The sequence below is a fragment of the Peromyscus maniculatus genome, chromosome 1, assembly GCF_049852395.1.
Source record: "Peromyscus maniculatus bairdii isolate BWxNUB_F1_BW_parent chromosome 1, HU_Pman_BW_mat_3.1, whole genome shotgun sequence".
Taxonomy (NCBI): Eukaryota; Metazoa; Chordata; class Mammalia; order Rodentia; family Cricetidae; genus Peromyscus; species Peromyscus maniculatus.
The window spans coordinates 25040001-25067274 of record NC_134852.1 but is presented as its reverse complement, the minus strand read 5'-3'; the positions used below and the strand labels follow the sequence as shown (position 1 = coordinate 25067274).

The window sequence follows — 27274 nt, the reverse complement described above, 5'->3', positions numbered from 1 at the left end:
ACTCGCTCTGGAGACCAGACTGGCCTCGAACTCACAGAGATCCTCCTGCCTCTGCCTCTGGAGTGCTGGCTTTAAAGGTGCATGTCACCACCGCCCAGCATGCACTGCTGAGTTTTGAGGTCAGCCTAGACTATGTAAGACCTTGTCTCAAAACTCAAACCAAGATAGAACAAAATCACAGTCTCTCAACTGCATTGTTGAAGTCTTTCACAAGAGGTGTTTATAAACCACTTGAATACTTTATAGAAGGGGGAAAATGCCATCTTAATTGCTAGACATTCTGTTTCATCTTGATTTTAATAAATAATATGAAAATGATACCAGGAAAATCACCCTCCCACAGGGAGGATGCTATTTAAAGTTAGCGGCGACTTCCTGGGAAAGGCTGCAGGTGTGCGGCTTAAATACGAATTGGGAAGCTGGGTGGTGGTGGCGCACACCTTTACCTTAGCACTTAGTAGGCAGAGGCAGGTGGATCTCTGTGAGTTCAAGGTCAGCCTGGTCTACAGAGTGAGTTCCAGGACAGCCAGGGTTATACAGAGAAACCCTGTCTGAAAAAAAAAAATCCTCTTTGGGGGCCCCCCAGGGTTTGAAAGTTTTTATCTCCTCCAAAATGCCACCCAGAAGCTGGTGTGGCAGCACATGCCCACACTTGCAAGCCATCAGATGCATCCGAATCCCCGTGAGTTCGAGGCCAGCTTGGATTATACAGTGAGACTTCACCTCCCCTTATCCTGCTTTGCTCTCAATCGCTGTGACAAACACCGTGAGCAAAATCAACTGGAGGAAGAAAAGGTTTATTTGGCTTATGAGTCTTAATCACAGTTCCATCACTGAGGTCAGTCAAGTCTGGTGGCTCAACACTCCCATTCTAAGGGATCTGACGCCCTCTTCTGGCTTCTGTGGGCACTGCACACACTTGGCATATACACACAAAGAGAGGCACACATTAATATTATACATAACTGAAAAATAAAATAAATCCTCTCCCGCTCCCCAAGGGTTTCTCTGTGTAACTCTCTTTGTCCTGGAGCTCTCTCTGTAGACCAGGCTGGCCTCAAACTCACAGAGATCTGCTTGACTCTGTCTCTAGAGTGCTGGGATTAAAGGTGTGCACTACCATCACCCAGCCATAAATCCTTTTTAAAAGACAGTTACCTACACGATAGAAAGAGAGATCTGACAGTCTCCAGTGTCCTCTATGCACGCTGGCCATGCTGGGTCACTAATGTAATGGAGGCACCTAGGGGGCTGATATAGGATGATCATGAGTTTTAGCTACATTATGAGTTCTAGGACAGCTTGGATTACATAGCAAATACCTTGTCTCAAAAATCCAAAAATAGCCGGGCAGTGGTGGCGCACGCCTTTAGTCCCAGCACTCGGGAGGCAGAGGCAGGTAGATCTTTGTGAGTTCGAGGCCAGCCTGGTCTACAGAGCGAGATCCAAGAAAGGCACAAAGCTGCACAGAGAAACCCTGTCTCGAAAAACAAACAAAAACAACAACAACAACAACAACAACAAAATCCAAAAATTAAAAAAAAATTTTTTTTGGTTGTTTGTCAAAGACAGGGTCTTACTATGTAGCCTTGGAACTCAATATGTAGGCCAGGCTAGCCTCAAACTCAGGGACCTGCCTGCCTTTGCCTCCTGAGTATTAGATTTAAAGGTTTGTGCCACCAAGCCTGACCCCCCCACCCCCGAAAAAAAATATTATGGTAAACTTTATGTTGTGTGTATTTTACCATGATTTTAAGAATAAACAGTTTTTTAAAAGTACTTTGTGGCCAGGTGGTGATGGTACACACCTTTAATCACAGCACTTGGGAAGCAGAGGCAGGTGGATCTCTGTGAGTTTGGGGCCAGCCTGGTCTACAGAGCGAGTTCCAGGACAACCAGGGCTACACAGAGAAACCCCGTCTCGGAAAAAAAAAAAAAAAGACTCTGTCTCAAAAAACAACAAAAATCTACAAAGTCTTTTGTGAGCCTAGGAGGGTCACTCAGTTTGTAGCATTCAGGCCTGGCAAGCTCCAGGGCCTGAGTCACAGAATAAAGCCATATAAAAAAGCAAAGTGTGGCGGTGGCACGTGCTTGTAACCCTAGGACTGGGGAGGCGGAGGTAGCTACGCTAGCCAGCCTAGCTGAATCAGTGAGCCCCTGCCTCAGTGAGAGAAGTCTTCTCCCCCTGCCGCCGCCGCCGCGGCCGCCCCCGCCCTGCCGTGAACAACTCCTGAGGCATGACGTCATAGATTGTCCTCTGGCCTTTATAAACATGTACACGCCAGCCATGGTGGTGCACTCCTCTAATGCCAGCACTCGGGAGGCAGAGGCAGGCAGATCTCTGTGAGTTCGAGACCAGCCTGGTCTACAGATGATTTCCAGGACAGTTAGGGCTACACAAAAGAAACCTTGTCTTGAAAAAAAAAAATGAAACAAGGCATACATATATGTGAATATGCTCCTGTACACGTGAACATTCATTCGTGTGCACACAGACACAGAATTTCTTGGAGAGATTAAGGTGGTGCCCCCTCTCTATATTGAGATTGTGCATCCGACCCTGGTTAAAATGGTCTGAGTAGAGACGGCAAGACAGCTTTGTAGGGAAGGGCACTTGTCGCCAAGCCTGAGGATGCACATGGCTTGGTGACCCCCTCAGATCATCCTCGGACCCCCGCTTGTGTGCCATGGTACATACACACCCTCTTCCACCACAGGTGTAAAAAACGTCATCTGAGAAAATCAGATATAAATGAGTCCGTGAGGATAGCAGCTTTCCCATGTGCAGCATGGAAGCCTGCATGAATATTAATAACCCAACCAGCTTGTTCTGTTCTTTGCTGAAAGGAATGCATCTTGGAATCATCCCAAAAGCAAAAGGTCCTGGAAGCCTCGGGAGATTGAGAGAGCAGGGCCATGCCCCGTGAATGTTTACCTCCAGGAGAAGCCCATTGCTCCGTCTGTCCATCTCTCAGGGCCATGCGTGGCTTTGGTGTTCTCACTAAAGGCCTCACTGTGTATTCACCATTCTCCGTTGCCTTAGCAACAGGATACCCTCCTGAGGATGAGAAAACTTGTGAATTCAATGAATTAAACACTTGAAGGCTAGCCAGACGAGGTAGTCCACACTATTAATCCCAACAGTCTCTGTGAATTTGAGGCCGGCTTGATACACGGCAAGTTCTAGGACAGCAGGGGCTACATAGTGAGACCCTGTCTCCCCATTCCCCCACCACCCCCAATCCCCCACCCCCACCCCCCCACCCCCCCCACTCCCCGCCCCCCACCCCCCCCACCCCCCCACCCCCGCCAAAAAAAAAAAGATCAGCTGGGTGTGGCAGTGCACACCTTTAATCCCAGCACCCAGGAGGCAGAGGCTGGCGGATCTCTGTGAGTTTAAGGCCAGCCTGGTCTACAGAGTGAGTTCCAGGAAAACCAGGACTCTGTTATACAGAGAAACCCTGTCTCAAAAAACCAAATAAAATAAAATAAAACAAATTCACATTTACTTTAAAGTTTTAAAGGAAAAAAAAAAAGAAAGAAAGAAAAAGGAAAAAGGAGGGAGTTCACAGAACAATAAATCATTTTAAATGATCAAACATCAAGTGTGGTGTTTTAAAAAGACAGAAGTGGGCTGGAGGGATGACTTCTCAGTTAAGAGCACTGGCTACCTTTTTCAAGGGCTTGGGTTCGATTCCCAGCAACCAAACAGTGGCTCACAACTGTATTTCCAGTTCCAGGGGACCTGATGCCCTCTTCTAGCCTTCACTGGCACTACATGATGTGGTACACACACACACACACACACACACACACACACAGACAAAATGCTGATACACATAATAAATACAATTTTTTTTTTTGAGACAGGGTTTCTCTGCATAGCTTTGGAGCCTGTCCTGGAACTCTCTCTGTAGACCAGGTTGGACTTGAACTCACAGAGATCCGCCTGCCTCTGTCTCCTGAGTGCTGGGATTAAAGGTGTGCACTGCTAAGCTGGGCTCATTCACCTTCTTTTTAGTTAAAATGATTCTCGGCCAGGTGGTGGTGGAGCTCGCCTTTAATTCCAGCACTCGGGAGGCAGAGGCAGGGGGATCTCTGTGAGTTTGAGGCCAGCCTGGTCTGCAGAGTGAGTTCCAGGACAGACTCCAAAACAATGCAGAGAAATCCTGTCTTGAAAAATCAATGGGGGTGGGGGTGGGTAGATTCTCTTTGGAGAAGAAAAAGGCCTCCACTTATGTCCATAAGCCCATACATCTCCAAATGAATTGTCTATTTTTATTTCAGGGTGGCATGACCAACTCCTGGCTGCAGATGCCTGCCCTCTGGTGGACCTTGTTGTAGTCAAGGTTATGTAACTTCGCCACTGAGTGGCAAAAGTAAACTTTCTGCCACCAAAAACTACAAAATGATCCCTGACAGAAACCTAATGCAGTTTTTTTTCCCCCAGAAAACAGAAAATGTTGGTGACATTGAGTATTTGTTCTGACTGAGGAAGATTCTAGAACAGCACTGTCTATTAGAGTTAAAGTATATATCGCCCAAGTAATTATAATTTTAGTAGGCATATTAAAAAGAAAAGCAGAAATCATTATTAATTTAAACTTTAAGGATTCATTTTTATTATTTGTGTATGCGTGTATGTGTATGCCTCTCTGTGTGTGTGTGTGTGTGTGTGTGTGTGTGTGTGCCTCTGTGTGTGTGTGTGTGTGTGTGTGTGTGTGTGTGTGTGTATGTCCCATGTATGCAGGTACCCAAAGAGGCCACAACAAGGCATCAGATGCCGGAACTGGAGTTATAGGCAATTGTGAGCCCCCTTCATGGGAGTTCCTAGCCTCTGGAAGAATAATAAGCACTGAAGGATCTTTCCAGCCCCTCATTTTTTTTCTTTTGCAAAAGTAGGCACTGAATTTAAGACTTCACATATCCTAGGCAGCCCCTCACTGGGGGATTCTAGGCAGGTGCTCTATCACCGAGTCACACCCCAGCCCCTCACTGGGGGATTCTAGGCAGGTGCTCTATCACCGAGCCACACCCCAGCCCCTCACTGGGGGATTCTAGGCAGGGGCTCCACCACTGAGCCACACCATCAGCCCCTCACTGGGGGACTCTAGGCAGGGGCTCTACCACTGAACCACACCCCCAGACCCTCACTGAGGGATTTTAGACACTTTCCAAATAAATTGCTGTCCCTAAAACTATTATCTCAAGAGACTGACTGCTTTTGGGGAAATTCAAGCAAAACTGCCACTCTCCTGTAGATTTTGTATATATTTTTTTTTGTTTTGTTTTGTTTTGTTTTTTTCGAGACAGGGTTTCTCTGTATAGCTTTGTGCCTTTCCTGGATCTCGCTCTGTAGACCAGGCTGGCCTGGAACTCACAGAGATCCGCCTGCCTCTGCCTCCCGAGTGCTGGGATTAAAGGCGTGTGCCACCACTGCCCCGCCCGTATATATTGGTTTTTAACATTTGGTTCCACACAACCCCAGACCTCCTTATCTTCTCGGGTGCACGTCCGACAGCTAGGGTGAGAGACTAGGGACTTGGGGTGTAGACCAGTTGCTTAGCATACAGGAAGCCCAGAGCTCCATGTCTGGCAGGCGCCTCATAAACCTGATACTGTGACAGTCTTCTGTAACCCAAGGTGGAGGCAGAAAGATGGAGGTTCAAGGCCGTCCTCAACCATATAGGGATTTTTGAGGCCGAAAGCACAAATTAGAGAATATGAATTACTTCCTTCTGAAGACAACCTCTCGGCCTTGACCACAGAGCCTCAGTAGATTTCAAACTCAACCACTGAGACCTCACTGTAGGCAAATGGTAGAGTGCTTGCCTAGCATGCGTAAGGTATGTGTTTGCGTTTGATTCTCAGTGATACAAAACAAGCGCGCGCGCACAAAGCACCCCCTAGGGTGCTGGAGATATGGCTTAATAGGTTAATAGCCTTGAGGATCCAGGTTTTAATCCCAGTTCCCACGTGGAGGCTCACAATCGTCTGTAACTCCAGTTCTATGAGATTCGACAACGTCTTCTTATCTCCTTTGGTACTAGGCCCGCACGTGGTGCATAGAGATAGGTGCAGGGAAAGAACAGATTAATTAATATATATATAATTTAATATAAATATATATTTAAAGCAAAGGCCCAAGTCATAAACTTGGGTGAGTGCTGAAGAGGCGCGTGATTAGTACGCGCCACAAGAGGGCGCTAGCCGCACATCGAGCATCCAATAAACGTTTACCAGGTCTCCGAGCTGGGTTCTTAGCCTTCCCAGGCTGCAATCAGCGCTGCCGGTCAGGCCTTTCTCTTTCTTCTGTCTTTGAGACAGGGTCTCACGTGGCCCTGGGTGGTCTTGGACTTGATGGCCTTGAGCTCCTGATCGTGCTGGCACATCCAGTTTTCTGTGGTGCTGTGCCATCAAACCCAGGACTTCTTATAGCAAGCACTATACCCCCTGAACCACGTCCCCAGCTCCCTCACCTGCATTCATTCCCCACTCCGGAGAGGCCAATGCAGGGGATGTGGGACCATCCGGGATAGCAAGCGACAGCTGGATGACCTAAGATGACCCAGAATCTATTTCCCCTGCTCACATTAGGTACTTCAGAGTCCAGAACCTTCTGGTGACAATAACAAGAACATGCCTTGAAACGCTCCCTCCACTTTGGAGAATAGCTCGGTCTGTCCATGGAGTGGCTTGAATGTTGACCCCTCTCCCCCCAAAACACCCCAAGACCACGCAGAAGGTGTGGATGTGACGTTATTTGGAAAAGGGGGCTTTGTGGATAAAAGGACTTCTAGTGTCTGCAGAAGAGACGGGTGGGGTGGGGTGGGGGGGGTGCTCGGAAGAGAGGCCTGTGTGAGGATGGAGGCAGAAGTCAGAGCGATGTAGCCAGTGGCCACCAGAAACTGGAAGAGGTCTAGAAAGACCCTTCTAGAACATTCTACAGGGCTGTCCTGGGTCACCATGACTTTCAGACATATGGATTCTGGAAGAGTTGAGATTGTAACTTTTCAATCTCATAAGCCACAAACCTCAACTAACACAGTCCACTTATTTATTTAATTGGTTAATTTTTAAAATGACATTTTGTTGTTGTTTTCGAGACAGTGTTTCTTTGCGTAACCCTGGCTCTTCCAGAACTTGCTCTGTAGACCAAACTGGCCTCAAATTCACAGAGATCTACCTACCTTTGCCTCCTGAGTGCTGCGATTAAGGTTTGTGCCACCACTGCCTGGCATTAACATTATATTTTATTTATTTCTTGTGTGGCCATGGTGCATGGTGCATGGTGCATGGTGGATGGTGCATGGTGCATGGTGCATGGTGGAAGTTAGAGGAAGGACAGTCTTTAACAGTCATTTCTCTACTGCTGGCGCTTCCCACCGCCTCCTCCTTCCTCTCTGTGTGTGTGTGTGTGTGTGTGTGTGTGTGTGTGTGTGTGTGTGCTTCTCTGTGTAGTTCTGGCAGAACTTGCTCTGTAAACCAAACTGAAATCAGAGACCTGCCTGCCTCTGCTGAGAGAGCCTCCTGTTTCTTTCTTTTTAAGGATTTATTTATTTATTCTTTCTTTTTAAAGATTATGTACACGGGGTTCTAGCATGTCTGCCTACATTCCAGAAGAGGGCACCAGATCTCATTCTAGAAGGTTGTGAGCCACCATGTGGGTGCTGGGAATTGAACTCAGGACCTCGGGAAGAGCAGCCAGTGCTCTTTAACCCCTGAGCCATCTCTCCAGCCTCCTGTTTCTTAGGCAGAGCAGATACTAGAAGCTCACCTGGTCAGTGTGGGAAGGGAGGGCCCTTGTGTTTCAGCACTGTGAGGATGGGCCCACCACATCCTGCTTCAGAAGCTGCCATGGCCCCAGCCTGCAGCCTCACTCGGCACGCAGGAGAGCAGGGGGGGTTAGTAATGATCATTGCCGCCCTATGGTGTTCCGGTAGCCACTGACAGGCTGGTGGCTGGGTTCAGCTGCTGCCCTTGGAGAAATGGGGGCCACAGCCACCTGCTTGGCTCATGGGCTTCCGAAGGGGACAGGCTTCCCGGGGCTCTGGGGGCCATGGAGGAGAGACAACCCACAGTGTCCACCCCATCGGGTCATGAGTCTCTTCAGCGTCTCTGGTTTCCATCCTGTAAATTGAAAGTCCTCAGCCTGACCTCAGAAAAAGTGGTCAGCGAGAGGGCTCTGTGGGTAAAGTGCTTGCTGCTAACCCTGCTGACCCGAGTTCAAGTCCTGTGACCCACATGGTAGATGGAAAGAACTGCACTTTGCGCTTTGACCTACACACACACACACACACACACACACACACACACACACACACACACACAGTTTACAAAACAAATCAGTAAACTTACCATGTTTGTTTATTTGTTTATTTTTGGTTTTATTTTTTTGAGACAGGGTTTCCCTGGGACTTGCTCTGTAGACCAGGCTGGCCTTGAACTCACAGAGATCGGCCTGCCTCTGCCTCCCAAGTGCCGGGATTAAAAGTGTGCCACCACCTGGCTGTCTTTGATTTTTCGAGATGGTGTCTCATGTCCGGGCTTGCCTCAAACTGTCTGTATAGCTAAGGATGAACTTGAGCTATGGAGTCTCTCGCATGCACCTCCTAAATGCTGAGATTATCGATGTGCCGGGCCACACCTAGAAACCCTTTCCCCCACGTGTGGTCTTTGAAATCCAGGAAGTGTGTTCCTCTTAGAGTCCATCTCCCCGCATACTCACGGGAGTTCTAGGACACAGTGGTCTCACGTGGCTGATGCGTTAGGTACACAGGGCAGGGTGTGGCAGGAGGATTTCAAACAAATAGAAAACAAAACAACACAGGATTAATTATGCGGTTAAGACAGTAAGATGGGGCTGGAGAGATGGCTCAGTGGTTACAAGCACTGGCTGGTCTTCCAGAGGACCGGGGTTCATTTCCCGGCACCCACGTGGCAGCTCACAACTGTTTATAACTCCAGTTCTAGTGGATCCAGCACCCTCATGCATGTATGTGAAACACACACACACACACACACACACACACACACACACACACACACACACACACAAAGACAGTAAGATAGATAGTAAGATGTTTCTTTTCTTCTGCTTTTTTTTTTTCCAGATAGGCTCTTACTATGTGGCCCTTAATGGCCTCAAACTCACAGAGTGTTAGGATTAACATGTGACCTTCAGTTGTTTTTTTTGGTTGTTATTTCTGAGACTCGGTCCTTGTTATGTAGTCCAGATGGCCTGGAATTTTTGATCTTCCTATTTCAGTTTAAATGGTAGGATTGCAGGTGTGTGCCATGGTGCCTGGTCTAAAACTTTCTCCCTGCCTGTAAAGCAGTGGTTCTCAACCTGTGGGTCATGACCCCTTGGGGCCGCATGTCAGATATTTACATTATGATTCATAACGGTAACAAAATTACAGTTATGGAGTAGCAATGGAATAATTTTATGGTTGGGGGTCACCGCAACATGAGGAACTGTATTCCAGGAAGGTTGAGAACCCCTGCCTTAATAGCCTAGTCTAGACTGGAACTGTACTCTACAGTGAGGATGACCTTCTCATTCTCCTCTCTCAGCCTCCTGAGTGCTGGGATTGGATGCACCACTACATCAGACCTTGTGTGGTACTGGAAGTGGAACCCAGGGCTTTGTGCACGCTGGGCAAACATTTTACCAACGGAGCTACCATGCTTTTGTTATTTGAGATGAGGTCTCATTCTGCAGCCCAGGGTGATCCTCCTGCCGCAGCCTCCTCCTGAGTGCTAGGATTACAGGTGTGTGTTATCACACCCACCCACCTCCCATGGGAGGTAGCCCCAAGACTTGGGTCATCTCTACAGCCCCATGTGTACTTTAGCTATAAAGGCCACCTGGTTGGGACTGGAGAGATGGCTCAGTGGTTAAGAGCACTGGCTGCTCTTCCAGAGGTCCTGAGTTCAATTCCCAGCACCCACATGGTGGCTCACAAACATCCATAATGGGTTCTGATGCTCTCTTCTGGCATAAGGTGTACATAAGGCAGATAGAGCACTCATAAATAAATAAATAAATAATTTTAAGGCCACCCGGCTGGGAGGTTGGGGCTGTGGTCACCATCCCTGTTCTCTGGAAATCCCAGGAGCCCCAAGACTTCCTTCAGTTGAAGCAGAATCCTCCTCAGATGGGGGAACCGAGGCCAGCTGCATCCCCAAAGGGGATGAGGCTCTGAACATTGCCTTTTTCCCTTCTGGGGCCAGAGACTTCCTCCTTTTCCCAAGTCTGACTTTTCTCCTCTGCTTGGGTGGCACTGGGTGGTGCCGAGGGTTTTCTGGGTGCACACCGGTGGAGGGAGCCCCAGCTAGAAGAGCCAGACTGTGACCAATGAGCACCCCAGAGGGACAAGACAGTCATTTCCTCCCAGCTGCCTGCATCTCTTCTTGAGGCTTTTAAAAGCACGACCCATTCGATACACGGGACCTTCAGGCGTCCGTCTTGGTCACTACGGACCCCGGGAGGAGCCAGGACATGGTGAGTGGGTTCCCTTCCCCCTCACTCTCCTTATCTGACTCTGCCTGCCCGTTTCCTTCCTCAATCTCTCTTCATCTGCCCTCTCCCACCTGCATTCCGAGCTCATACTCTGAGGACGGGATGTGGCCAAGGACTAAGAGGAGTTATGGGAACCGCAGCAGCCTCACAGGGCTGTAGGGCTGAGAAGGGTCTTCAGGACAGAAAACCCTGGCGCTGGCTCTCTTAAATGAAGTTCTCCATGTTGGGCGTGGTAGCTTACACCTGTAATCTGAGCCCTTAAGAGGCCTAGGCACGGTGCTGCAGTTCCGGGCCAGCCTGGGCTACATAGTGAGTTTCAGGCTAGCCTGGGCTACACCGTGAGCTATTGTGTTAAAAGACAAATGGGTTTGTGATACAGCTCAGGTGTGAGAGCGCTTGGTGGGAGTGCTGCAAGTCCTGTGGGTCCAGTTACCGGCATCCTGTAAGACTGGGTGTGGTGGTGTGGGGGGGAGGTAGAAGCAGAGGAGTTGGAGGTTCAATCTTACATAGTCATTTTGAGGTTAGCCTGGGCTACATGAGACCCTGTCTCAGAAAAGCAACAACAAAAATACAATTTTACAAACCACCCAGTGTGGTGGCATACGCTGGCTATGCCAGCTCTCAGGGGGGCAGGGGCAGGTGGATTTCTGAGTTCGAGGCCAGGTGGGTCTAAGAGTGAGTTCCAGGACAGCCAGGGCTACAGAATGAGACCCTCTCTCAAAACACACACACACACACACACACACAAACAAGCAAACCAAGTCCTGACAGCAGTTTGGCAGAGTGGTCGTTACTGGAGAAGTTAGAGGGGGCCTGGAACCCAGAGTCCACGTCCCTCTAAGCGGGTCCCGTTCGATGCCCGGGCCCTAAGGTGGTGGTGTGGGCTAGGAGAGTAACACACGACACGGCCTTGCTTCATCCGCACAAAAGAGGAAATGGAAAACTCGATGACCAGGCAAGTTGTGAGCTTTCTTCATCCCTGGGTCCATGTCATTTTCTGGTTCTGCCCTGAGCAATTGGGGTTTCCAGAACAGGGAGGGCCTACTGTTCTTTTTCCTTTCTACACAAGGTGTTTCCCAGCACCGAGTCCCTCTACTGACCCTCAACCTGTAGAGTTCCTGATTTGGGCTGGGGGCTGTTGCTCTGGATTCCTAAACCAGTGCTCTATGGCTAAGCTCACTGGGGGATTCTGGGAGAGGTTCTACCACTGAGCCACACCCCAGCCCCTCACTGGGGATTCTAGGCAGGGGCTCTACCACTGAGCCACACCCCCAGCCCCTCACTGGGGGATTCTAGGCAGGGGCTCTACCACTGAGCCACACCCCCAGCCCCTCACTGGGGGATTCTAGGCAGGGGCTCTACCACTGAGCCACACCCCCAACCCCTCACTGGGGATTCTAGGCAGGGGCTCTACCACTGAGCCACACCCCCAGCCACTCACTGGGGGATTCTAGGCAGGGGCTCTACCACTGAGCCACACCCCCAGCCACTCACTGGGGGATTCTAGGCAGGGGCTCTACCACTGAGCCACACCCCCAGCCTCTCACTGGGGAATTCTAGGCAGGTGCTCTACCACTGAGCCACACCCCAGCCCCTCACTGGGGGATTCTAGGCAGGGGCTCTACCACTGAGTTTACATTTCAGTCCTTGATCTTTTAAGACAAGATGTCACTAGTCCAAGATAGTCTTAATTACATGATTCTCCCTCCTCAGCTTCCCCAGTGCTGGAATTCCAGGCATTGTACTACCATACCTAGCTCCTATACATATTTTTTCTTATCTCTTTTGAATGAATAATTTTTAATATTGTGAAATGGCATTTATTGAGTGCTTACTGCATGCCAGTCATCTTGCTAAGCATTTCGATTCACTGCATAAGTAAACAATCAGTATGGGGGATACAGAATACCCATGTATTTCAAGGGTATCGCAGCCCTTTTAACAGACATGTACTCTCCGGATGGGCAGTCTCATCCTCTCTCAACAGGGACTTAGGCTCTTGTTCGTTTCTTTCTCTTACTCTCTCTCCTTTTTCAGAAAGAGTCTCACTACATAGCCCTGGCTGTCCTGGAACTCTCTATGTAGATGAGGCTGGACTCAAACTCCAAGATGCTTGGATTAAAGGGGTGTACCAGCCCACCTGGCACCCCATTCTCTTGGGGTTCCTCCCCTATCTCTGCTCTTCCTCATTGAGCCGACTTGGGAGGGTTCCTAGCATATCTAGAGCCTCTCTTTTTCCATCTGTGGACTGGGAATGGCCACAGCGGCAGCACTCAGGCGGGGGGAGGGGGGGGTTTGCCATATATGTTAAATGAGATAATACTTGAAAAGTGTAGTGAAAGCTGGTCGCAGTGGCACATACCTGTAACCCCAGCACTTGGGAGATAGAGGCAGGAGAATCAGGAGTTCAAGGCCAGCCTGGGCTACACAAAGCCTTGTCTAGAAAAAAAAAAAAAAGAAAGAAAAAGAAAACAAAAAAAAGCATGAAAACTTAGGACCCCTTAGGACCCCACATCGCACAGTGCTTTCAGTTACTAAGCACACACACCCAAACAGCCTGGTGCTGACATTCAATCCCTAGATGCTCAGTGCCGATCCACCCGGCAACCGTCAGTCACATGCTTTCTCTCTAAATTTAATTTTAGAGATTTCATTTAAGAGATCATTTCCTCAGATATTCCAACTCAGTCTCCAAAGCTCAGTACTCTCGGGTTGCTGGCAGCTGCCATCTTGGATCTCACAGACAAGAGCATCTCCACCTCCATGGAAACACCTGAGAGAGAGAGAGAGAGAGAGAGAGAGAGAGAGAGAGAGAGAGAGAGAGAGAGAGAGAGAGAGCGAGCGCGAGCATTTTTTTCTCCCGGATGTTTTCCTGGACAGCTCCTTGGCTCTCTTAAATGCCCCCTTCTCACCCTGGCCCCAGTTAGTTATTTTCTCTCTTCTTGCAGAGGGGATGTTTTCTGAGGCAAGGGCCAGGTAAACATCTGGCTAGCAGACTGGTTGACATCTGCTTGAAAAAGAAATAGCCTTCTTATCTTCCCAAGAATTGCAGACAAGCATATTACGATTAGGCTACATCCCCAGCCCCACATTATTATTATTAAATATTGTTATTTTGAAATAGGTTCTCCCGTAGCCCAGGCTGAACCTGGAACTCACTATGTAGCCAAGGATGGCTTTGTCTTCCTGTCCTGCTCCACCTCCCACCTCTGTAAAATCTATGCATAGATTTTTTTTTCTTGTCATATTCCTTAAGCAACTGTTTTCATATCATTTATTTATTTGTTTTTATAAGATTTGTTTTTAATTATGTGTGTCTGTTTGCCACACATGTGAGGGTGCTCCCAGAGGGCAAAATATAGTATTAGACTCCCTGGAGCAGGAGCTACAGGCAGTTGTGAGATTACTGTGGGTGCTGAGAGATGAAATCAGGTCCTCCACAAAAACAGTGTTCTTCACTGCTGAACCATCTCTCCATCCCCTTCTTTTTCTTTTTTCCCACTTATTTTTCTCCCCCCCCCAATATGTTTGACCTTCTGATTAGTTGTATCCACAGACATGGACACTGTGTGTATGGAGAGGCAGGGGTATCTTGTATAATAGCGTTTCTACAGGAGGTATTGTTTTCCACGTTCAAGAAGAGCCATGTAAGCCACAGGGATAGCTATCTTAATATCCGAGCCCCAGTCCCTTCCTCAGAGGCAACCATTACTTTAAAGCGTGTGCAGCTAGTCTGTGTATACAGACATGAATGAACACACACACACACACACACACACACACACACACACACACACACAGAATTCATTCTTCCTTTTATAGGTAATATATTTCATTCATTGCCCACTCTTATTTCCTATTTACAAATTTTTTCTTAGATATCGGAGATCTTTCTGTATCAGTTTATCAACAACTTCCTCATTCCTTTTAACACAAAGTTGAAGAATACTTTGTTGCCTTGATGCCCCCATTAACTCACTCAATCCCTTTGGTGGAATACTTCGGGTAGTTCCAAAGTTCCCTTTCTTTCTTTTCTTTCTTTCTTTCTTTCTTTCTTTCTTTCTTTCTTTCTTTCTTTCTTTCTTTCTTTCTTTCTTTCTTTCTTTCTTTCTTTCTTTCTTTCTTTTTTATTCTCTCTCTCTCTTTCTCTCTCTCTCTCCTTCCTTCCTTCTCTCTCTGTCTCCTTTCCCTTCCTTCCTTCCCTCCCTCCCTGCCTCCCTCCCTCCCTTTCCCTTCCTTCCTTCCTTCCTTCCTTCCTTCCTTCCTTCCTTCCTTCCTTCCTTCCTTCCTTCCTTCCTTCCTTCCTTGTTTTATGTTTTGAGACAGAATTTTGGTAGCCCAGGCTGGTCTCAAACTCAAGGTCCTCTTGCCTCAGCTTCTCAGGTGCTGGGATCACAGGTGTGCACCACGCTCAGCCAATCCCGCCCCTCCCTTTACAGGGACTCTGTCAAGGTCAAAGCTCCCTGAGATGTTTGTATCTGGGAGCTCCAGGAAACCGTAGAGATTAGAATCAGCGTCTTTTTCTCTGTCTCACGAAGCCAGGAAGAGGACAGGGTGAGATCAGCCAGGAAGGGAGGGGGTCAGTTGACAGTGTGAGATTGGGTTTAGAGAAGCCTGCAGCAGAGGTCTGAGTCATCGGAGCAAGGACGGTGAGAGCTGGATCTCTAGGAGAAACAGTCAACCCCTGTCTGGGGACTTGAGAGTACCCTGAGGGGCAGAGTGTGAGGTTATCCAGTTGGGCCTAGAATTAACCCTTTAGTGACTTGAGCGTGGGACCTTGGGGATGGCCAGAGTGGCGAGTAGGAAGGAGATATGGAGCTCAGCGGGAATCAGAGTAGGGTGAGTGGCTGGGGCCCAGGGTTATTTTTCAAGCAGTTTTACTCTCTCCTTTGAATTTTTTTCCCCCAGAGAGGGTTTCTCTGTGTAGCCCTGGCTGTCCTGGAACTCACGCTGTAGACCAGGCTGGTCTCAAACTCAGAGATCTGCCTGCCTCTACCTCCCAAGTACTGGGATTAAAGGTGTGTGCCACCACTGCCAGGCTAATACAAGAAATTCCATACTTACTTTCTTTTGTTGTTGTTGTTATTTATTATTACTGAGATGGGGGTCTAGTTATGTAGCTCAGGCTGGCCTTCAACCTAATGTGTAGCCCAGGCTGGTCTGGAAGTCCTCATTTTTCTGCCTTAGCCTCCTCAGTACTGGGGTTATACAGGCACATCTCACTACATCTGGTTCAAAATCTACTCCTATTCTTCTTTTTATTTTTGCTTCTCTCTCTCCTCTCTCTCTCTCTCTCTCTCTCTCTCTCTCTCTCTCTCTCTCTCTCTCTCTCTTTCTTTCTTTCTTTCTTTTTTTTCCGAGACAGGGTTTCTCTGTGTAGCTTTGCACCTTTCCTGGAACTCACTCGGTAACCCAGGCTGGCCTCGAACTCACAGAGATCTGCCTCCCTCTGCCTCCTGAGCACTGGGACTAAAGGTGTGCGCCACCACTGCCTGGCTTCACAATTCTATTTTTTAAAAGCGTGTTTATCAGTTTTGTGTGTATGTGTGCATGTGTGCTTGTATGTGCACCACGTGTTCACAGGAGCCTGCCAAGGTCAAGAGATGTTGGATTCTGGCACCAGAGATCTGCACAGTTGTGAGCTGCCACCTCAGTGCTGGAAACTGAACAACTCGGGCCCTTCGCAAGAGTAGCAAGTGCTCGTGTTAATGGCTGAGCCATCTCTCCAGCCCCCTGATTCTTATTTCTTGTTCTGCCTTCTGCTGGCCCCAAACACCGCCTCTGCTTCCGACTCTTGAGTTCCGAAGCTTGAAGGTTTGGGAAATGGATGGATTGCTGGGCTTCCAAGGAGATAAGGAGGGATGAGAGGGAGGCTCAGAGCAGGAGACATTTGCAGAGGGACATGTGTTTCAGGTAGGGCAGCGTGGGTCTGGACTCCAGGGGGTGACTCCAAAGCCAGTATTGTGCTGGGTTTGGAGCCCGGGGCTTCATGAATACTAGGTAAGCACTCTATCCACATTCCTAAGCTCCCTCCTCTCCAGCATTTTTTTTAAATTTTGAGTTTGGGTTTCATGTCATGCAGGCTAGCACTGACTGCCCCCCCATCCTGCCTCCAGCTCCTGAATGTCATGAGCCATCAAGCCTGGTTTAATAAAAGAACTTTTAAAGCAGGGCTTCTCAACCTTCCTAATGCTGTGACCCTTTAATGCAGTTCCTCATGTTGTGGTGACTCCAGCTATAAAATTATTTTCGTTGCCACTTCATAACTGTGATTTTTGCTACTGTTATGAGTTGTAATGTAAATATCTGTGTCTTCTGATGGTCCTAGGCAACCCCTGTGTAAGGGTCGTTCAGTCCCGGAAGTGACCCACGTGTTCAGAACTGCTGTTTTAGAGGAAAGCCACAAAGCCACAAGACACCCACCGCTGTTTTCAAAGGCCCACATTGCCCAATGTCCTTACACATCATGGTTACATTGTCACTCTGGTGAACACTGTCACCCTGTGGGAACCCACCCCACTGGGCATGCCAACCACAGAATGAAGCTTCACTTCCAATAATGACATGTTTTGAAATAGACGACATTGTCCTATCTTTATTTCAACTTTGGATATTGTTCCAAGTTCAGGGCACACACCTGTAATCCCAGTTTATGGGAGGTGGAAGCAGGACAATCCCAAAGTTTGAAATCATCTTCAGCTACATAGTGTGAGTTTTGAGACCAGCCTGGTGTATAGTCTGTCAAAACACTAAACAAGGGGCTGGGGAGATGGCTCAGAGGTTAAGAGCACTGACTGCTCTTCCAGAGGTCCTGAGTTCAATTCCCAGCACCCACATGGTGGCTCACAACCATCTGTAATGAGATCTGGTGCCCTCTCCTGGCATTACATGCAGACAGAACACTGTATACATAATAAATAAAAAAACACTAAACAATAAAGAAACAACAACAAAATCATTGTGTGTGTGTGTGTGTGTGGTGTGGAGGGATAGTGTCTGGCCACATAGCTCGTGCTGAGCTTGTACGCATGACAATCCTCACACACATTTTGATCCTTTAAAACGTTTCACCAGGAGCTGGAGAGATGTCTCAGCAGTCAAGAGTAGTTGCCAGAGGACTGGAATTCAGTTCCTAGCTTCTAGGTAGGGTAGTTCACAACCCCCTGTAGCTCCATGGGGGTCCAATGCTCTCTTCTGGCCTTCCAGGGCACCTGTACTCACACACACACACACACATACACACACACACACACACACACACACACACAGTTAAAATAAACCCCATCAATGGTAAGATGGCTTAGCAGGGAACATGCTCACCCCGGAGCTTGGAGACCTGAGTTCTACCCGAGAACCTACATAAAGGTTGAGGGAGACAACAGAGTTATCATCTGACTTCCATGTGTGTGCCGCAACATGCATGTGGACACACAGATAGGCAATGATAAATTTAAAGAAATCTCATTGGTGAGGCATAGAGGCGCACGCCTTTAATCCTATCTCTGGGGAGGCGGAGGCAGGCCGATCTCTGTGAGTTCAAGGCCAGCCTGGGCTACAGAGTGAGACCCTGTCTCAGCTCCATCCACCCCCCAATACTGCGTTGATGTTCATGTATGGTGGGCCTTGCTTGTACTATCGTCCCTTGGGCAGCTGAGGTAAGAGGGACGGCATGATTGCACGTTGGCCTAGGCTACAGATTGCATTCAAGACCAGCTTGGGTAATTTACCCTGTCTCAAAACAAAAACTACAAATGGCTGGTTATGTAGACCTTCAGCATCTCCACGGAAGAGCTGAGACTCAGAAAGATGGGGTAGGGTCCCAGTCCCCCGGGGATGTGTATGCCAACTCACACACTGTCTACCTCTTTGATTCTGCTTAGGAACCCACAAACAAAAGCGCCATTGACTACAGCAATTATAACTACCCTGATGAGAACATCAACTTTGATGTGCCTGTGGATGGTGGTCCCCCTCAGCTGTGGCATCCTGGGGATATTGTAGCCCTGATCATCTACTCGGCTGTGTTCCTGGTGGGAGTTCCCGGGAACGCCCTGGTGGTGTGGGTGACAGCATTTGAGGCCAGACGTACCATCAATGCCATCTGGTTTCTGAATCTGGCGGTGGCCGACCTCCTCTCCTGCGCGGCACTGCCTGTCCTATTCGTGGCCCTTATAAAGTATGACAACTGGCCCTTCAACAACCAGACCTGTGTAATCCTACCCTCACTCATTCTGCTCAACATGTACGCCAGCATCCTGCTGCTGGCCACCATTAGCGCCGATCGTTTCCTGCTGGTATTCAACCCCATTTGGTGTCAGAAGGTCCGAGGGACCCGCCTGGCGTGGATGGCCTGTGGAGCGGCCTGGACCTTAGCACTGCTTCTCACCATCCCGTCCTTCCTGTTCCGTCAGGTTCACGAAGATTTCCTCTCAAAGAAGCGGACATGTGGCATTAACTATGGGAAGGGTGGCATCCACAAGGAGAGGGCTGTGACCATGCTGCGGCTGATCATGGGCTTTGTGTTGCCTCTGCTCACGCTCAGCCTCTGCTACACCTTCCTCCTGCTGAGGACCTGGAGTCGCCGGGCCACACGCTCCACCAAGACGCTCAAGGTGGTGGTGGCCGTGGTTACCTGTTTCTTTGTCTTCTGGTTGCCCTACCAGGTCACAGGGGCCATGATGGGCTGGCTGCCCCAGTCCTCGCCCACCTTCTTGAAGGTGCAGAGGCTGAACTCCTTGTGCGTGTCTCTGGCCTACATCAACTGCTGTGTGAACCCCATCATCTACGTAGTGGCCGGCCAGAGCTTCCAAGGGCGACTTCGCAGGTCACTCCCCAGCATCATCCGGAATGTGCTCTCTGAGGACTCGGTGGCCAGGGACAGCAAGTCTTTCACTCGTTCCACGGTGGACACCCCAACCCTAAAGAGTCAGGCCGTGTAGAGGACATACCGCCACCGGCCCAGCGGCTCCTTTCCCGCCCTCCTCTTCCTTGTTTCTTCCTCCTTCTCTTTTTCCTTTTCCTCCTCCTCCTCCTTTCTCTTCCTGAACCCTGGGATTATATGTTGTAGAATATTGCGAAGTGTGTGACTTTTGTTTATGTTGCATTTGTTTAACTCTGTGAAGCTGTGTTACTGTGCCTGTCTAAAACACCTGATGGTCTAATAAAGAACTGAATGGCCAATAGCGAGGCAGGAGAAAGGCTAGGCAGGGCTGGCAGGCAGAGAGAATATACAGAAGGAGAAATTTGGGATGCAAAAAGAAGTATCCAGAGAAGGAGGTGGACTCCAGGGGCCAGCCATCCAGCTATACAGCAGGCCAAGGAGTAAGATTTACAGAAGTAAGAGAACGGGAAAAGCCGAGAGGCAAAAGGTAGATGGGATAATTTAAGTTAAGGAAGACTGACAAGAAGCAAGCCAAGCTAAGGCCAGACATTTATAATTAAGAACAAGCCTCCGTCGTGTGATTTATTTGGGAGTTGGTGAGGCCCCCCCCCAAAAAAAAAGAGCAAAACCAAACAACAGCAATTATAGGCATAAATTCCTTTGAAGAGAAACGTCACATTAAGATATATTACTTGGCTTTCGTTTCTAAGAGAGACCTTTGCTGTACTGTCCACTGGCTTGCCTGGGCAGATGCACATGTAATAATGATGACCTCTGGGGGCAGGGTAACCAAAGAACAAGAGAACTTTGTGTCATTCATTATTCTTATTCTTACTGTTTTTTTTTTTTTAATGGCACTGGGAATGGAATCCAGGGCTCTCAAATGCCACTCAAGCAAACTGCCACTGTGTCGCCCCAGACTCTAGGCAACCAGCCACCGTCCGACATCTTCTATTTCTTTCTTTCTTTCTTTCTTTCTTTCTTTCTTTCTTTCTTTCTTTCTTTCTTTCTTTCTTTCTTCCTTCCTTCCTTCCTTCCTTCCTTCCTTCCTTCCTTCCTTCCTTTCTTTCTTTCTTTCTTTCTTTTTTTGACACAAGGTCTCATGTGGCCCTGTTTGACCTTGGCCCAATCCTCCCGCTTCTGTCCCCCATGTGTTGTGATTCTAGGCCTGTGCCACTGTGTCTAACCCATCCTTCATTTCTACAACGTTGTCTCTTCATGAATGGTATTCAGTGGAATCCAAGCTTTGTAAAAAACAGCTGTGCATGGCTTACGTGATAAAGATCTAAAGAAAAAAGGTACAAAAATGTGTTATTTAATTTTTAAAAAGCATTTATTTGTTTATTTTATGGGGGATGGTGCTGGGCACATGCCATGGCGTATGTGTGGAGGCCAGGGGAACAACTTGTTGGAATAGGGTCTCTCATTTCAATTACGAGGGTCCCGGGAATTGAACTCGGGTCATTAGGCTTGCCGGCAAGCACCTTTCCCTGCTGAGTTATATCACTGGCCACAAATGTGCTCTTTTGTAATGTGTAATCTCAGCTTAGAGAACACATGCACGAGAGTGTATGTGTTGGCTAGAAAATACGTATGGAAAGCCGGGCGGTGGTGGTGGCGGCGGCGCACGCCTTTAATCCCAGCTCTCAGGAGGCAGAGGCAGGAGGATCTCTGTGAGTTCAAGTCCAGCCTGGGCTACAGAGTTCGAGGAAAGGCACAAAGCTACACAGAGAAACCCTGTCTTGAAAAACCAAAAAAAAAAAAAAAAGAAAAGAAAATATGTATGGGACAACCCCAGAAGTATGAGGCAATCGGGTAAATGGTTTTGAATTTTCTGGTCAGCACACTAAAAAAGGGAAAAAGAAAGATTCAATAAGAGAAAACATGGCTGTGGGGGCTTAAGCCTGCACCCCAGCACCTGGGAGCCTCAGGAACAAGAACTGAGCATTAGAAGCCAGCGTGGGTTACCCAGGGAGACTCACAAAGTCTCACGAAGTCCAAACAAACAATAAATGAAGTAAGATACTGGAGTCTGGCTCTGCCAGGTCCTCCCTTCTTCCAAGTGGATCTGTGACCATTGGCTTCTACCTCTGTTGCGCTAGTGACACTGACCTCACCGGAACTTTTTGTTTTGTTTTGTTTTTGTTTTTGAGACAGGGTTTCTCTCTGTAGTCCCAGCTTTCCTGGAGGAACTTGCTCTGTAGCCCAGGCTGACCTCAAACTCACAGAGTTCCACCTGCCTCTGCCTCCTGAGTGCTGGGATTAAAGGCGTGCACCACCACACTGGACTTTCTTCTGTTTTTTAGATGGTGTCTATGGGGTTGAGATTTATTTTTGAGACAGGATCTCATCCAGGCTAGCTTTATGCTGGGTATGGAGCTGAGGCTGATTTTGAACTTCTGATACTCCTGCCTCTACCTCCCACATGTTAGGATTACAGGTGTGCACACCACCCCACTCCAAGTTGTCTCTCTCTTGTGATTTTTCTCACTCCTGACCTCCTGACCTCCTCACCCATGGCCCAGATGTCCTCTGCAAACTTCTTCCTCTCCTTGTTTCTCCATTCCAGGAAAAACCACGCCAGTCCTCTCAGTCCACCCAGTGGGGACCCACCCTCCTTCCTACCACACACCCGGCTGCTCCAGGTCCTCTGTCTTCTCCCTCCTGGGTCCATGCCTCACCTCTCCCCTCGTCTCCTAGCTGTCCATCCCTGCTCCCATTCTGTCTTCTTGCCAAGTGTCCCCTCCTTCAGGGAGTCCCCTGTGACCACCCCCCCTTGCTTCCCATAAGCATCCCACCCCAAATCTTTGTCCCTGACTACCTTTGAGCTTCCTGGTTCAGAGAGTAAGTGGTATATCCAGAATGACATGCTGTTTTAAGATCTGGTCCTGGGTAGGAGGGTGAGAGGGGGCGTGGATAGAAAGATGGATCAGTGATTAAGAGTACTTATTGTTCCTTTAGAATAGTGGTTCTCAGCCAAAGAGTCACAGCCCCTCTGTCAAACCTCTATATCCAAATATATATATACAGATACATATATACATATATATATACATACACACACACACACACACACACACACACACACACACACACACACATATATATATATATATATATATATATATATATATATATATATATATATATTTGGTTTCTCCAGACAGGCTTTCTCCGTGTAGTTTTGGTTCCTGTCCTGGATCTCGCTCTCTAGACCAGGCTGTCCTGAAACTCACAGAGATCCGCCTGGCTCTGCCTCTCGAGTGCTAGGATTAAAGGCCTGCACCAGCGCTGTCCCCACCCCAAAATATTTTTAATTAATAAATTTTTTTATTTTATATGCATTGGTGTTTTGTCATGGGTGTTGGATCCCCTGGAACTGGAATTACAGACAATTATGAGCTGCCATGTGGGTGCTGAGACTTGAACTTGGGTCCTCTGGAAGAGCAGTCTGTGGTCTTAACTGCTGAGCCCTCTTTCCAGCCCCCTCCAAAAAATATTTGCATCATGATTCATAACAGTAGCAAAATTACAGTTATGAAGTAGCAACGAAAATAATTTTATGATTGGGGGGTCACCACAGCAAGAGACTGTATTAAAGGGTCGCAGCGTTAGGAAGGTTGAGAGCTGCTGTTTTAGAGGACCTGGTTCAGATCCCAGCATCACATAGTGTCTCCCAATGGTCTGTAATGGCCTCCATGCACACCAAGCACACCCATGGTGCAAACACTTGCAGGCAAAACACCCATACATATAAAATAAAAAGAGAGCTGGGCCCAGGGTAGGATGCAGTTCAATAGGTAGGGTCCTGGCCTAGCGTGCATGAAGCCTGGGGTTCAGTCGCCAACAGTGAATAAAACCCTGAATGGTGGCAGGGTGTGGTGGTGCGTGCTTTCAATTCCAGCACTCCAGACACAGAGGCAGGCAGATTTCTGGGAGTTTGAGGCCAACCTGGTCTACATAGTGAGTTCCAGGTCAGCTAGGGATACATAGTGAGATTTGGTCACAAAACAGCAAAACAAATACACACCTCCCCCCCCCCCCACACACACACTCAACCCTGCATGATGGCACACACCAGTAACCTCAATACTTAGGAGGTGGAGGCTGGAGGCTCAGTTGTCCGAGGTCTTTCTCTGCTACACAGTGAATTTGCGGCTAGCCTGGGCTACATGAGATCCTGCCTGTCTCAAATACCACGCCCCCCCCCCCCCAAAAAAAAAGAAAAAACCCAGCCTGGCACAAATGTGCTCTTTTGTAATATGTAATCTCAGCCTTTTTTTTGTTTTTGTTTTTGTTTTTGTTTTTGAGACAGGGTTTCTCTATGTAGTTTTGGAGACATTCCTGGAACTCGATCTGTACACCAAGGCTGGCCTCGAATTCACAGAGATCCACCTGCCTCTGCCTCCCGAGTGCTGGGATTAAAGGCGTGCGGGTGACACACAACTTTAATCTCAGCACTTGAAAGACAGAGCCAGGTGGAGCTCTGTGAGTTTGGGCTACACAGAGATAACCCTGTTCCAAAAACAAAACAAAGAGAGGGGCTGGAGAGGTGGCTCAGTGGTTTAAGAGCACTGGCTGCTCTTCCAGGCGACCCAAGTTTGGCTCCCAGCATCCACTCGGTGGCTCACAACTGTCTGTAACTCTGGTTCCAGGGGATTTGATGCCCTTTTCTGGCCTCCACAGGCATGCATGAGGTGCACAGATACACATACAAACAAGACACTCATGCCCCATATGGAAAAAAAAAAGTTAAAAAAAGAAAACAGAAAAATCTGGACATACATCAGGTGATGGTCATGAAGGGGATCCAGGTGGCGACTCCAGGAGGCTGGGGTTAACTAACTCTGCCACAAACAGAAGTTGGCAGAGAGTCCCTGGGATTGCCAAATGGTGTGGCCTGTGGAATCTGCTTTGTCAACAGGGCTTGGAAGAGGAAGTGACCAGGGAAGGAAGTGGGCTGAGAGCTTGGTGGACTCCAGTGTTTTCTCTCCCCTCCCCCAGCCCCGGCCTTCGGCACCCTTGGGTCTGGCACACCCATCTGTTCTTCAGATGCAGGGCTCCAAAGCCTGAGGCCAGAGCCTTCCCTTGTCCTGGTGACCTCTGGGACCCTCAGACTGCTCACGTCCAGGAAGCTGGTGGATTGTATGAGAGTCTTCTGGGATGAGCTGTGAGGGTCTGGGAGGTGGCTCAGTGGGTAGTGTTGGCCCCTCAAGCATGAGGACTTGAATCCCAGGCCCAGAACCCACGTACAAACGTGGGTACCGTGGTGAGCACCTGTAACCTCAGCACAGTGGAGGTGGATCTCTAGGGCTTGCCGCTGGCCTAGGCTGATCCCGTTGAGAGCTCCTGTCTCAAAAACCGAGGTGGAAGAAAAGGAGGGGGCTGGAAAGACGGTTCCAAGGTGTGGGCCACCATGCCCACCCACAGGCAAGCACTCAACAGCTGAGCTGTAGCTCCAGCGACTGTTTATGTATTTTATTAACCTATATAAAATAACATTTGATATGTGATCAGCATAAAAATATCCTTGAGTCTGAGGGTGTGGCTCAGTGGTAGAGCCCCTGCCTAGAATCCCCCAGTGAGGGGCTGGGGGTGTGGCTCAGTGGTAGAGCCCCTGCCTAGAATCCCCCAGTGAGGGGCTGGAGTGTGGCTCAGTGGTAGAGCCCCTGCCTAGAATCCCCCAGTGAGGGGCTGGGAATGTGGCTCAGAGGTAGAGTTCCTCCATAATATGTTGAGGTCCTGGATTTTAAGGATATAACTGAAAACACTTGGTTTCATGTGTTTTTTTCTCCACTAACTCTTCACATTCTTTGTCTCTATCATTGAACCCCAAGCTCCTCACTGCCCGTTATTAACTGAATGATGAATGTCCCACATAAGCTCTTATATTTGAACAGTTGGTGGTGCTGTTTGAGGAGGTTATGGAACTTTTGGAAATTGGAGCCTTGCTGGAGGAAGTAGGTCACTGGCGGTGGGCTCTGGGGGGATTTGTATTCTCCCCTCACTTCCTGAATCCTTTCTTTGTGTTCTGCGTGTGGGTGGAAATGTGATCAACCAGCTTCCTGTTCCACCCGCCTGCTGCCATGGCTTCTCGATTTTATTGACTACCCTCTAGAACCATAAGCCAAATTAAATTCTTTCTTCTGTAAATTGCTTTTGGTCATGGTATTTTATTACAGCTCAGGAAATAACCAATACACTAGAAGATTATAGGCAGGTGCTCTACCACTGAACCACACCCCAGCCCCTCACTGGGGGATTCTAGGCAGGGGCTCTACCACTGAGCCACACCCCAGCCCCTCACTGGGGGATTTTAGGCAGGGGCTCTACCACTGAGCCACACCCCAGCCCCTCACTGGGGGATTCTAGGCAGGGGCTCTACCACTGAGCCACACCCCAGCTCCTCACTGGGAGACTTTAGGCAGGGGCTCTACCACTGAGCCACACCCCAGCCCCTCACTGGGGGATTCTAGGCAGGTGCTCTACCACTGAGTCACACCATCAGCCCCTCACTGGGGGATTCTAGGCAGGGGCTCTACCACTGAGCCACACCCCCAGCCCCTCACTGGGGGATTCTAGGCAAGGGCTCTACCACCTAGCCATGCTCCAGGACTTTTATCATCTTGGCTCATTTGTTGACCAGGTAATTTCCCATGAAACTTTACTTGAGATGTAGAGAACACAGAGACCTCTCGGGATGAGAAAGGCCTGGATCACAGAGTCTGCCGCTTCTTGACCCAGAAGCAGCTTCCTCTAACAACATGACTTAACACTCTAAATACCAATAGAAGAATTCATGAGCACATCCCCTCAAGGCCTTAAGCATGGCTCAGAGAGAAATATGACATCAAAAACTGCTGAGTGAAGAGATTCCAATGTCAAGGTCGAGGCCATGTCTTCTTTTCTGTTTGTTTCTTTGTTTATTTTCTTTTCAGGACAGGGTTTCTCTGTGTAGCCCTGGCTGTCCTGGAACTCACTCTGTAGACTAGGTTGGCCTTGAACTCAGTGATCCACCTGCTTCTGCCTCCTGAGTGCTGGGACTAAAGGCGTGTGCCACCATCACCTGGTGAGGCCGTGTCTTCTTGCTTAGCATCCTAAGCCTGCACCATGTGTGTGGGTGTGTGTTTTGAGATAGTGTGCTCTAGAACTGGGCATGCCTTTCATCCCTGCACTTGGGATGCTGAGGCAGGCAAATCTCTGTGAGTCTGAGTCACCCCGGGGCTACATGAGACTCTGTCTCTAACAAACAAGACAAAACCAAAAACAGCCACTATTGGTCAACTTCTTTTGTTGTCGTTACTGGTTTTTTGTTTTGTTTTGTTTTGTTTTATTCATTTCAAGTCTGCATGCACACAGGCCTGGGAGTCACAGTTTGCACACGAAGGTCAGAAAACAGCCTTATTCTAGACCTTCAGCTTCTACTCTGCTAGAGACAGTCTCTTGTTGCTTGCAGTGGCAGAGGCCAGGCTAGCTGGCCCACATGTTTCCGGGGATTCTCCTGTCTCCTTGGACTATCTCCATCTACGAATGCTGGAATCACACGCATGTGCTACTGCATCTGACTTTTATGTGGCTTCCAGAAATTCAACCTTAGGTCCACATGCTTGTGTGACAAGTATGTCCCCACCTACCCACTACCACCTACCCAGTGTTCTGTGACAGTGCCTGACTGTGTAGACCAGACAGGTCTCCAGCTTGAGATCTTCCTTGCCTCTGCCTCCAGAGTCTGCAATGACAACATGCTCTCCCACACCTGCTAATGTATTTCCATTTTACAGGTGAAAAAAAAAATGGAGGCCCAGAGAGGGGTAGGACTTGCATTTTAGGTTCCATGGAAGCCCTCAGGACCTGGGCTCGGCTTCTTG

The 27274-nt window shown here is 48.7% G+C and overlaps 1 protein-coding gene across 1 annotated transcript; it reads left to right on the top strand.

Annotated features, from left to right (window-relative positions):
* The first annotated feature begins 10368 nt into the window (after positions 1-10368).
* On the top strand, positions 10369-20713 carry C5ar1 (complement C5a receptor 1). Its single transcript, XM_006991485.4, has 2 exons — positions 10369-10507; positions 18406-20713. Exons 1-2 carry the CDS (start codon positions 10505-10507, stop codon positions 19462-19464), a joined length of 1062 nt encoding a protein of 353 aa, XP_006991547.2. The 5' UTR covers positions 10369-10504; the 3' UTR covers positions 19465-20713.
* Positions 20714-27274: the final 6561 nt, after the last annotated feature.